This window comes from Amblyomma americanum, chromosome 1, assembly GCF_052857255.1.
Source record: "Amblyomma americanum isolate KBUSLIRL-KWMA chromosome 1, ASM5285725v1, whole genome shotgun sequence".
In the NCBI taxonomy this organism is placed as follows: Eukaryota; Metazoa; Arthropoda; class Arachnida; order Ixodida; family Ixodidae; genus Amblyomma; species Amblyomma americanum.
This window is the reverse complement of record NC_135497.1, coordinates 137,666,061-137,679,064: the sequence shown is the minus strand read 5'-3', so window position 1 is coordinate 137,679,064 and position 13,004 is coordinate 137,666,061. Positions and strand designations below refer to the sequence as shown.

At 45.5% G+C, this 13,004-nt stretch overlaps 1 protein-coding gene across 6 annotated transcripts in view; it reads right to left on the bottom strand.

The window, feature by feature from the left end:
• LOC144113727 (transcription initiation factor TFIID subunit 4B-like) overlaps positions 1–13,004 on the bottom strand; it is a 121,383-nt gene that overhangs the window by 23,010 nt on the left and 85,369 nt on the right. For all 6 annotated transcript variants that reach the window (XM_077647008.1, XM_077647009.1, XM_077647012.1 and 3 more), the window contains one exon: positions 12,743–12,868. In XM_077647008.1, coding sequence (XP_077503134.1) covers positions 12,743–12,868 — 126 coding nt within the window. The remainder of the gene's footprint in view (positions 1–12,742; positions 12,869–13,004) is intronic.

The window sequence follows — 13,004 nt, the reverse complement described above, 5'->3', positions numbered from 1 at the left end:
TGAGGGCTACCGTAGTCACTCAGTGGAATGTCTGCGCTTCTCATTTCCTTCACCCACGTGATCACAGCGGTCTCAATTTTCGGATACTTGGCTAATCGGAGTCTTTTTCTGTTGCTGGTGAAATCTTCGGCCTCGTAGGCATCCTCAATGGCCTTCCTATTTCGGACGTAGGTCGACAACGTGCTTGGTGGAATCCCGTGCTTTTTCATAATTCCCACTTTGCTGGCCTTCCGTTCAACCACCTCGCGTAAAATCGCCACTTTCTCCTTCACCGTCTTGGCGCAGTATTTCCCACGCGAACACATTTCGCGGACACAAGCTCACAGCAAGCGGCGTGCAAAACGAGGGCTAAAACACTAAAACATTGTTCCTCGAAGCAGTCACGGCAGGAAAGACTGGTTAGTACTTATTCCAGCACCCTAGCGGCGCCCCGATGGTTGTGCCATCTATCGTTCTGCCGTGAAAGCTTCCAACGATGGTTTTCAACAGCGGCGCTTGGCGGCGCGCAGTTCGAATTATGGGTGGCGGCGCCAATTTTTGATTGAATTAACGAGCTGTTAAGTGCATAGACTTCTATGCACTGTGGAGACCGGACCACGATGACTATTTCGAATTATCCAAAATTTCGAATTAACGAGTTGTGAATTAACGAGCTTTCACTGTATTTATTTCGTTCCTTCCGATTGCTAAATTTGTCCAGTCGATGCCTGGCAAATTGAAATCTTCGGTGACGATGAATTTTGCACGAGGGTTAAATTTGCTATGCAGGAAGTCGTGCACCTGAAGAAGGTAATCAATTGGCGCATTCGGTCGCCTGTATATGCCACCCACTAGTACCAAGTTGCCCTTAATGTTGACAGTGCACCAGACATTTTCATGGTTTGGTATGCCGCATTCTTTCTGGAAAGGGAGGTCTAGTTTTATTGCAATGGCTACACCGCCTCTTCACCCATCATGGTCTGAGCGGATTAAGGCGTAGGAACTGGGAACTATTTCTGAGTCATGTATATCGGAATGTAGCCAGATTTCTGTGATTACAACTACATCCAGCGAGTACAGCAACAACAGTTCTTCAAATTTTTCGGTTTTGTTAACGATACTTCTAGCATTGAAACACAGCAGTGTAAATGGTGCTGAAGCTTGTGGTCAGTCACTGCTATCTGCAGCACTTTTGGCTGGTGCACACTCGGCACGCTTTAGCAGAACTCGCTTGTTTTCGCTTTTATCCCACATGTACAAGCCGTCGCTAATCTTCAGTTTATTAAATATCAGAGCTACCTTATCACCATTGTCTCGATTTATCTTGGATGATTGCCATAGCTTCTTGTGTACTTCACGGACCAGTACGGAATAGTCCTCGGCGATTGACCAGTCGCTATTTTTCAGTTTGAAGCAGTTTTGAAGGATTTTTATTTTTTCCGAGGAGTCGTATAATCTGAGTATAACAGGCCGTGCACGATCTGCGTTACTTTTTCCTAGCTGGTGGATACGCTTGATAGATCTAACATCAATGTCTAGAGTGCCTTTGAATAGGTCATTCTTGACCCGTTTTCCAAATTCCTAAGTGCTTTCACCTTTGTGTTCTTTTATGCCAAAAATGATAATATTGTTCCGGTGACTTCTGTTTTCAAAACCATCAAGTTTGCTGTTCATTTGTTCTAACTGCTTGCGCATAACACTCAAGGCTTCCTCACATTTTTGTACCTTTTCATTGTACAGCTGAAGGGAGGCAAGACTCATTTTTATTTCGGAAAGCCGGCTTTGCACACTTTGCAGACCGTTTCTAAGAGATTATGGGAAGCCTTTATGGATGTGACAGTATGAAGAATTTGTTCTATTTTATAGGCATTTGGACCAGGGTTTTCCTCAACGTCGCCACTGAGCTTTAACCGCAAACAAATAATGCGCAACGATTCTGTCACGCATTCACAAACAAGGCCAGGGCTTGGCAGCACCACCAGACAAACACAATTGCTTCTTACCGAAACATGAGAAGGTCAGTTTTCACCAACCTGTACGAAGCAAAGCACGAAGTTTAGCATCGTGCTCCGGGCGATGCTGCCAAGCCCACTGGAAGGCGCCGGGGGATGTACCGGGATTTTATAGTGCTCAGATGATGTCACTGGGGTCGCTGTAGTGCCGAAGGGACGCTCCAATGTGCACGTTATAGCGCAGTTCTCCACATGCAGTAGTCTTGTCAGATGCAGCGCAACTGTCGGACAATCAGGCAGGTGCTGCAGCGGGTATTGCTAATGTCACTCTGCAGGCATAGCCGTTGATGGGTGAAGGATTGCCGCCGGTGTTTCCGAGCTGTCCCAGCAAAACCTGTATGAAGCAAAGCACAAAGTTTAGCATCGTGCTCCGGGCGGTGCTGCCAAGCCCACTGGAAGGCGCTGGAGGATGGACCGGGATTTTATAGTGCTCAGATGATGTCACTGGGGTCGCTGTAGTGCCGAAGGGACGCTCCAATATGTACGTCACAGCGCAGTTCTCCACGTGCGGTAGTCTTGTCAGATGCATCGCGACTGTCGGACAATCAGGCAGGTGCTGCAGCGGGTATTGCTGATGTCACTCTGCAGGCATAGCCGTTGATGGGTGAAGGATTGCCGCCGGTGTTTCCGAGCTGTCCCAGCAAAACCTGTATGAAGCAAAGCACGAAGTTTAGCATCGTGCTCCGGGCGATGCTGCCAAGCCCACTGGAAGGCGCTGGGGGATGGACCGGGATTTTATAGTGCTCAGATGATGTCACTGGGGCCGCTGTAGCGCCGAAGGGACGCTCCAATGTGTACGTCACAGCGCAGTTCTCCACATGCGGTAGTCTTGTCAGATGCAGCGCGACTGTCGGGCAATCAGGCAGGTACTGCAGCGGTATTGCTGATGTCACTCTGCAGGCATAGCCGTTGATGGGGAAGGATTGCCGCTGGTGTTTCCGAGCAGTCCCAGCAAAACCTGTACTAAGCAAAGCATGAAGAAGAAGAAGAAGAAGAAGAAAAAAAAAACAAAGCATGAAGTTTAGCATCGTGCTCCGGGCGATGCTGCCAAGCTCATTTAAATTTCCTGCCCTTCATCACTTGCTGAAGTGATGGCCCACCTCGCATTTTTTCTTGGTTACTGGCAGAAGCTTAGGGCGTGGCTTCATTTCAGGCAATGGCAAAGTGCAGGAAATTCACAAATGGCATGGAACTGGTTGGGGAATCATTTTATTTACCACCCCTAGTAGTCAACGAAAGCGACTTAGGCATCGCTTTCTCATCAACACTCACAATTACGTTGCCTGTGTGCAGCAGGAATCGCCCTGAGAAGATTGTGATCACTCCTCGCTGTCGTGCTAAGCACTGCCGGCTATGCCGTTATCGGTCCATCGTGGAGTGTCAGCACTTCGCAGCTGATTCTAGATAATGGATGCAACGATGGGAAGTGGTTTATGAACACAATTTTTCCATATATCATAAGATTCTACTATGACAATTAATATATCTGCAGATCTCCCCTTGGCAGGCTTGCATATTTTTGCTATTAGTGGTTTTCTCTAGTAAAAAACATTCCCCACTGGTTTTCTGTGGCAGTCTCAACTACTCGATACAAGCGATAGACACACTTTAAAAGAAAGATTTTGCTACTCATCAGAAGAATGGACCCCTATGGTCAATATTTCCATAACAGTAACTAATACCCCTGTCACACTAGCAAATTTAATGTCATTCCAATCGAATGTCATTCGATCTCTTTTGGTGCTACACGATAAAAAATAATGGCATTAGAAAATGATGGCAGTGACGATCAGTGATCAAAAAATAGTACAATTCAAACACATCAACACGCATTAAAGATGTTAGAAATTGTTGTGCAGTGTTTTAAAAGGGGGTGAGAACATTTCTGAGCAAAAATATAAGCTTAAAATATTATTTCTGGCCATTCTGCACCAGTTAAGCCATCAAAAGCCAAGCCAAATACAAAGTCAGCCACAAATTCCATAAATGTAAACAAACAAAATGGCTGACACAGCGGTGCGTGGAAATGACTTCCGAAAGGTGAAGCACTCAATTGCATCTTTAAGTACTTCCGAGCTAAACGAACATGGAATGCCAACCAAAAGGAAACACGCAACCCAAAATGATCGGCGGTCGCGGGAAAGGCCCTGCTTCATGCTCGGCCACTGCCGTTCACTGCTGCTGAGACCGAGAGCAATAGCTATCCACGACAGCTTCAAGTGTGAAGAGGTTCGCACCAAAATTAACATTTTTTAGCAGAACTAAATAAATGCAATTTCTAACTTCGACAATGCGCACACTATTTTTTCGCGTCGCTTGTTTCTGCTGCACGTATGGTGTCCAGAGTACACATTTGGTTCGACAGTGAATGCGAATGAGTTTCGCGAACTCATTCGATGGCGAACGTCATTCAAACCTAATGACATAAAATGTTCCCATGTAGCAGCAGATTAATGGCATTAGGGGTGAATGCCATTCGACCCGAATTACATTAAATTTCCTAGAGTGACAGGGGTATAACAATATTCCACAGCTGCCCCCAAATTAAAACTGACGTCCAAGTATCCTGGACTCGTACCCAGTATGCTTCCTATCTCTACTTTTTGCTCCGTCAGACCTAGAACGACAGCTGCTGCAAACGAGAGCCCCAAAAATGAGGCCAAAATAGTCATTTCCGCTTGGAGTGCAGTGAGTGCTATACTTTCCTAGATGCCACTGTGGTCAATATTTCCATAACAGTACCTAACAAAATCCCCACAATTAAATCGAACGTCCAAGTATCCTAGACTTGTACTCGGTATGCTTCCTATCTCTACTTTTTGCTTCTTGTCAGGCCTAGAATGATAACTGCCTCAAACGAGAGCACGAAAATCAGGCAAAAATGGTCATTTCCGCTTAAAATGTAGCGAGAGCTATAATTCCATAGACAGACAGACAGAAAAACTTTATTCAGCAAGTGAGTTTTAGACCCAGCTGGGTCCCTGGGCCACTGCGCGGTCCCGCACTGCATCAAGTAGGTCATGCCGGGACATGACGTCGGCAGCCCGAGTCACCGCAGCAAGCTGCGATGTCGGGTCCGCAGACATAAGCAGGACCTCCCAGTCCTCCCAGCTCGAGATGGCGTGCTGTCCCCGCGGGGGAGGGTAAGCAGGGCAGCCGAAAAGGATATGGGAGAGTGTGGCGTGGGGGTCACCGCATAGGGAGCATGCAGGGGATGTGCCGCAATAATGGGATAAAAGCTGAGGGGATGACAGAGAGCAGGTCTGGAGGCGTCTAAAGAGGATCTGTTGGGAGTGCGTAAGAGAGGGGTGGGGAGGAGGGTAAGTCCGACGGTCCAAACGGGGTATTTGCGTGAGCTCCGCAAAGGTGTGCGCCCGCTCCCTTGAGAATCCTGGATCGAGACTGTCCTGAGCCCAGCAAATCAGACCTTGGGCCAATTTATCGGCAGCCTCGTTTCCAGAGTTCCCTAGATGCCTTTATAGAGGTGGCACAGCAGGCATGCTCTGTAGTGCAGTGGTTAGTGAACTTGCTTCACATGCGGCAGAGCAGGTTTCGATCCTGCTGGTCCAACTTTTAAATTTTGTCTTTATTTTAGCTTTACTTTTTTTTATTCGAGATGTTTGCCATTAGGCATAATGACAAAGGGAGAGGGGATATGAAAGAAAGTTAGAAGAAGGAGTGTAGACAAGCCTCACTTAAAAAGTGGCAAAAGTTCTCGATAAAGCGATTATCAAGTGTCCACTTGCAACAGTCGCCTCACATTGTGCTTGAATACACTTCTACCGCGCTAAATAAAATAAAAACGGCCGAAAATTTAGCAAAAACCAAATTGCTTAACTGAAATCTGTGCAGTGCCACTTCCTGACTGCCGCAAATCTCACGTTCTCAGCATAGCACCCGGGATTTGAGGCCCATTCCATGCGTTTTTATGGAGGCAAAATGCTAAGGCGCCCGTGTGCTGTGCGATGTCAGTGCACATTAAGATCCCCAGGTGGTCGAAATTATTCCGGAGCCCTCCATTATGGCACCTCTTTCTTCCTTTCTTCTTTCACTCCCTCCTTCCTCCTCAAGTGTTCGACGATATATGAGACAGATACTGCGCCATTTCCTTTCCCCAAAAACCAATTATTATTATTATTATCATTATTCCATGCGGCACCAATTTTCAATGCTCCTTTAGAGCTCGCGCGATGATACACTCCAAGCTGAACAGTAAGGGAAACGCCCTACGAAAGTGTTGAGAACACACAGAGTTCGTCATGCAAATGTGCGCAGTCATTGAACGAAGTTTTTACCTGCGAGCTGCTTGCAGTTTTTTCTCTTCCAGCAAGTGAAACAAGAAAATTAAGGCACAAGTGGATAAATTAAGACTTCTTTTTTGTTATGAATGCTTATATGGTCTGCCTGTCATAGAATGCTTGCATCTTCAATTTCGCGGCAATCACGGATTGCAAAAGGAGGACATCCCTTGACTGCTCATTTCGGTTGGCTCCATTTCAAGCCAACCATTAATGGAAAGAAGGTAAGCAAGCGATTTTATGTTAGCGTAATGAAGAACATAACACTGGGTATATATAAAGGGTTAAGCTCCCTACGTGTTAAAGTTTTCCTTTCAGTCAAATATCAAAGCCGCACACCTCAATTTGACATGTAAAAGTTGGCGTAAATGAAGTTCAGCGTGTTAAAAGTAAAGCAGGGTGCCTGAGCCAGTTTTTGGTGCATGGGTGCATGTGTGTAATGCTAAGCATCCAAGCAACCAATGGAGGATTTAAAATTTGTTTGTTTGAGACGAAAGGCGTATAACTGGCTTCCCAGATCAGTAAGCACCTCAATCGTGCTTTGAGGTACGCAGTGGTAGTGTCCACCTGACGTGTTGTGTGTAATGTGTTACACAGTTGCCACTGTACCCCTAAATTGCTTCTACTAAATGGCTTGTGTAAAAAGCTATTACAGCTCTCGCAGTAAAAATAAAAAGCCGGACCAGCAGGAATAAACCCCGGTCTTCCGCATATGAAGCGCAGTCACTAACCACTGCACTATGGAGTGTGCCCGCTGCACTGCTTCTAAAAAGAAGCGCATATAGTCGGATCCAACTGAAGTCTGCAGTGAAGCTCCGCCCACATTCAGGATCGCCACACAGAATTCCTCCATGACAAAAAAGTAGTTTGTTGTTCAAGCTTTTCTTGTAGCCTAAACAAGAAGCCAATCACAAGAAAAAAATTATAAGCTCTAGAATTTTCATGCCTACCTTAATGTAGCCAAACATGAAAGGAGTATAGACACCTAATTTTGGTGGCATGTTTTCTTCTCTACAGTGATGTGGAAGACGCCGCTACGCCATGAATCACCATGTGATATCCGCATACGACCGCTAAATAATTTATAATCGAAATTTCTCTGTCATGCTGTTTCGGTTTCAACAGCCAAACGATGGTTGTGACGTCAAAGAGTGCTTTTGTGTCACGTGAGGCATGGAAAAAAAGTCCATATAATTGCTGCTTCATCGTTCTAATTTACTGCAGTGCTGAATCCAGCCTTCCTCAAGAGCAGAGTGGCATCAAATAAGGAAGCGGCGATTATATTGCAGTTTTTTCAAGTTTCACGTGACCTGTAAGTGCACGTTGACGTCGCAGACCTCATTTGGCCGTTGAAACCGAAACCGAAACAGCACGAGAAAGAAATGCGATTATAAATTATTTGGCGGTCGTAGGAGAATACCAGGTGGTAATCCATGTATAATAATGCCTTACGCATCATTACAAACAAAACACACACTGCACCCAAAATTCAGGTGTCTATACTCCTTTAAAAAGTCAATTTCACTAACTATTGTGATTGGCCAGTGGAATAATACAGGACAGCGCGGACTACGGCCCAGTGTTACCAACTGCTGTTTTTTTTTTTAAATTGTATCTCACTAAAGGGAACAAAAATGCTCGCAGGGCTCCAAGCAGAGATTTACCTTTTGACTTCAATTTCGACACACACGTGGCATCAGCATTTGTGGCACTCTCCTTCTAGTTCACTCCACTGAAATATTTCGCAGCTGATCCGTGATGAATCTCAGGTGGCCGTGACGGGGAACGGCGTGACCAACTCAAAATGATGGCGGGCTGCTGCGGTCGACATTGCCAGGCAACCAAAAGTGGCCATTTTGGTCACATGTTTGGGAAGGCCAATAGCAGCATGAGTTTCACAAAAATTTGTTCCTTCGTTTTTTGCTTTAAGGGTTTGCCTGCGGTCACCAATAAAGTATGGGAATACACTGAATTGGCACCTTTCAAACGAGACCAAAATGGTGCTGGCGGTGCACATATTTCTCTAACTGTGGGCAGTCAAAGTTCCGAGCGATCTGGCCTCAATTTAAAGGGCCACGTGAAAGGATTCAAGACTTTGTAACGCAATAAAGCATGAACTGGGCATGAACTATAAGGCATGAACTAGGCAACCAAAATTCGTAGATAGTTCTGGAAAGACCACAGGTTAATGAAAATGAATAGATCAAAAATCCAATTTTTTTACCGATTTTCAGGCAGCTTTCAGCTGGCCTGCTTTTTTGTTTGCATCCCCGATGACGCATGACAGAAATCAGACATACGGTCATTTAAATGCGAAGTTACTGTGTCTGCGATAACAAGTAAGAATGTTAGACCTTTTATGATAAGCGGTGGCTAATTGTAGAGAGCTTTTTAGTGTGGAGAAAGTTAGGCCTAGCTGCAGTGAGCAAGAGGCGTGCAACTGGTCCGCTGTTGCCCAACATGCTGGCGGGCAGCACATCATGGCAGGAAGCACACCGTCTGCGCAGGTGGACTCATGCCTCACTTTTGAGCCATAGACAAGCATCGTGGTGTTTTTTTTTTGTTTTGCCTGGATATAGGCACTGCTGCAAAAACAGCAGTGATGGCGGTGCAAGGCGGAGTCTTCACAGAGCAACATGTCGCTGGTATGTTCATACAGAGCATCGCAAAACGTCTTCCAAGCATTGGAGCAACCACAATTCTGCCACATCATCCAAAGCATCAATTTCAAGGTGCATGTGATCTCTATGAGCGCATGTGCACCTCGAAGATACTAAAATGCCTATAGGCACCCAACACCCGTCAAGTGTCTCCACAGTCGGCTTGCGGTCAGCGGCGCCACGTGGCCAGTTCTGCGTCCCTGTAAGAAAAGCTCCCCTACTGCTGTGCTACTGAGTCGAAAAGGAAGGCGTTCAGCTACTCATAGGGGTGGAATATTAGCCCATAAACGATGTTCAAGGTTTCCCTGGGAATGAAACGTCACCAGAGGCACAAAACATTTTGAAATCATATTCGCGAAGTGAAAGAGGCTATATCAAGCGACTAGAGTGATGTGTCCAACAGGTGCGCCATGAAAACAAGCAACAGTGCGCGATCCAAGAATGTAAGTTGATGGCAATAAAAACATCTCAAAGCCAGTGTTTAAGCATTCACACTTTATACTTATAATTTGATGTGCAGCTATCCCTTTGCAGGTACTCTTTAATGGTGTAATTAGCAGCAGTAATGCAGGCGCTGCATCGCGTCAGCACGTTGCCGCTTGTTTCATCTTCCGAGTGCAGCGGCATGCTTCCCCAAACCAGACGTCCATAAGCCTGCAGTGTGCCTAGATATATACTCCAACTAAAAAGTTATTACTGCAGAGAAATTTCTGCAAGCCGGTAAAAACCGTCAGCTTAGAGAAGTGTGTAGCTGATTTGTGCTTACCTCGTGCGTTACGTCGCATTTGGACAGTTTTCACTCTGCTGCAAGAACTTGTATGATGGAGCACAGGTTAGTTCATTTGACGTTCTCAAGAAAAAATTCTCGCATCTAATGAGAAAACTATTATCTCAGGATCAGAGATAAACCTGGCTCGGTTCTCAAGTCGCACCATTACTCTCATGGTTTCCATTGCTTTAGGGCTTGAAATGAATGCATGCTCAAGCTGTGCTTTTAAGTTTTGTCTGCATTTCCTGTGCAGTAAAAATTCTTTCATCGTGGCCACCCCCACCCCTGCTTGGAGGAGGAAATCACAACTGCAGCACTGAAGCCTACTGGAATCGGAGTACTGCTTCATGTATTTTCTGCACATTCCTGCTGTGTATTGTAGTCTAGCAAAAGGGGATCAAGCTGTGCGCAGTAGTTGCAAGGGGAAGAAAGGCAGCTGTGCCAAGCTGTTTTTTCACTATGTATGGAAGGCTGGCTTTTGAAATTTAGAAAAGGGCGTATGGTGCCCCCAAGGATCCCTATGGGCAGCGATAACAGGGATCGATCGTTCGAGCATGCGAGCTATCTACACAGAGCTTAAAATTGACGGTGTGCGCTCGTATCCCACCTCTGCAGTGCCACAAAAGATTATCCAAGAAACTTGCTTAGTTTAGAAATCTAGCAAACGTCTATGTCCTTAAAATGATCCAGAGGATAAATCAGAACGCAAAAACTGCTTCTGATGACGAATGAGTAGAATCCAACACTTGCGTGTGTCTTCTCTAGCTGTCACATTAGTAACCCGTAAAATTAGCTTCTTAGCGAATTTCTGAAGGTTTGGTTGCAATCCATAACAGAGCAATGTGTCCAGCTATTTTCGGCAGCAAAAGATGCCCAAGAAGGCATACAGCCACTTCGAGACAACGCGCACAATGCCGCTGCGTTCCTGACGGGGACCCACGTATATCGCACTGGAGTTAAGATGCGCAGGATGCCTATAGAGGCAATAAGGTCTTGGTACGAACTCTCACAGGACAAAAACAGCGCACTTTTATAATGCGTGCAGAGAAGAAATAAACGCATTTTGGTAGCCAGTGTAGCGGGTAAATTTGTTGTGTAAATATGCCCATTAACAGAGATATTCAATTTCTGGAATATCACGCGCCATGAAATTGCACCATGGCGCTAACTTCATGTTGCTTCTTCATAAATGTTGGTTCTGAACTGTGCTGTCCAGCCTGTCAATATTCTGCTTCGATTTCATGACAACAATGTTCCCACTTCAGCAAATCTGTTTGCAGGTCCCGTGAATTTCATTGCAGCAGGATTTGACTGTACATACTATGAACTGTAGTTGATAGAATGCATTGCATGAGAAATCTGTAACATGACTAAGCTGGATGCAACAACATAGCACTGACATTAGCAAAGCTGACTAATGATGCAACTGCTTGCAGTGTTTGCAACAAGGAAGGCAGCAATAACAAGCGTGATCCAGGTGATAGTGATAACAGGTCACTCCTCACACATCCACCCTCCATACGCAACCCTAACATGGCTCAGCGAAATGCCTGATGCTGTACAAGGAATAGTTGAGCACATGTAACATAAAACCCTAGATAGAAGTAACAGATAGAGCAGAAGCATTCAATGTTAGCAGCATTTATCTTGGGTGATTTGCTCGCCACATTTACCTTTCGCATTGAGAATTAATTTTAATGCGAAAGTATTATTTCGCTCGCGCAAAAACCCTGCCATCGCCAGAAAGTCATGGCAAAGATGTGTGGCAGAACCACGGCCTGCGAATGATGTCATCACCCTCCTAACATAAGGAAGGGGTAGATCGAGAAAGGCAAGTTGACTTTTGCAGTGATGGAAACAGGTTTGGAGGTGTCCTTCCTCCTGCCCGCAATGATATACACTACCCTCTCAGCTGGACAACAAAGTAGACTACACTCAAGATGGGGGCAGCTGGACCCCTCCCTCGCATGCACTGGGCGAAGGGTCACTGTCCCAACAGAGCGAGATAGGCTAGCAAATACAACGTCCACTGTCGTATTCATGCAAGCGCAGATTATGGAGTCTTCATCATCCGAAGTTGAATCGCTCGCGTCTACATCATCAGACGAGGCAGCAAAGCATGGCTGGAGGTCGCAGTTCACTGCCAACGAAGTACCAGACCATCGCATTGCAGCGAAACAAGCGGGGCGAGCTGCTGCAGTAAAACAACCGTCACCCCCCAAAACCCCCAACAACAACTCAACGACACACTAAACAGCAAGTATAAATGCTCTCGCATTTATACATCACGAGAACTGCTTAGGTGACCCCATAATTTTAGTGCGAAAGCACTAATCGGGGGGTTCAGAGCCCAGCAAAATCATCACCTTCTTGTTGAGCCGGGAGTGCGAGTATAGCGCCTAGCCTGGCCTAGCGCAAGCACTCTGTCCCACGGCACTGCCTGCTCATTGTAGTCTTCTACGTAGCACAAACATGGCCCTGACCCTAGAAAACCATCGCCTCCTTGTGTGGCCGGGAGCGTGAGCCTAGCACTTAGCCTAGCCTAGCCTGGTCTAGCGCGCAAGCGCTCCTTCTCGTGGCACGGCCCGCTCATCATCGTCTTCTGTGTGGCACAAATCCAGTGGTTATGACCCTAGTACACCATGCTTTTGCACTTTATACGAATGTTATAAACAATCTCTGTCTTTTTTTTTGCTCTCAAGTTTATTTTCTACTACTAATTTATTAAATTTACACTACTAGAACATGTCAGGATAACGTGTAAGTCTTTACATTTAAATGAAGATTGTTACGTGATCGACTGTCAATAATTCAAACTTGATGGGGACCAAAAATCTTTGCATTAAGTGAAGTTAAAATTAAAGGAAGCCTTTTTTAATGCATCTGATGTAAACGGGACCAAAGAGTTGCTTAGAATAAACCGATATTTTAAATTAAGAAAGTTCAAATTAGCAAGGTTCCATTGTATTGTTCCATTAAAAGTTTGTCAATGCCAAAAACAAAACTTGAAAACCTAGTACTTACCTTTGCTGCCCTAAGCAAAATCTCTCGCTCCTGTTCTTCATGCCTTTTCTTCTCTAACCTGTCCAGTTCTTCCAGAAATTTGAGCTGTGCTTTAACGTCCTGAGTCGCTTCATACCGGGAGTCAGTCTGAAAAATGAGCGAAGATATAAGTCACAGGACAAGAAAAAATATGGCACAAAGTAATCATAATTGACTTCTCACCACATTAATAAACAACTTTAAGAATTTTCTCAAATGCCTACACAAAGACTGAAACTACCAC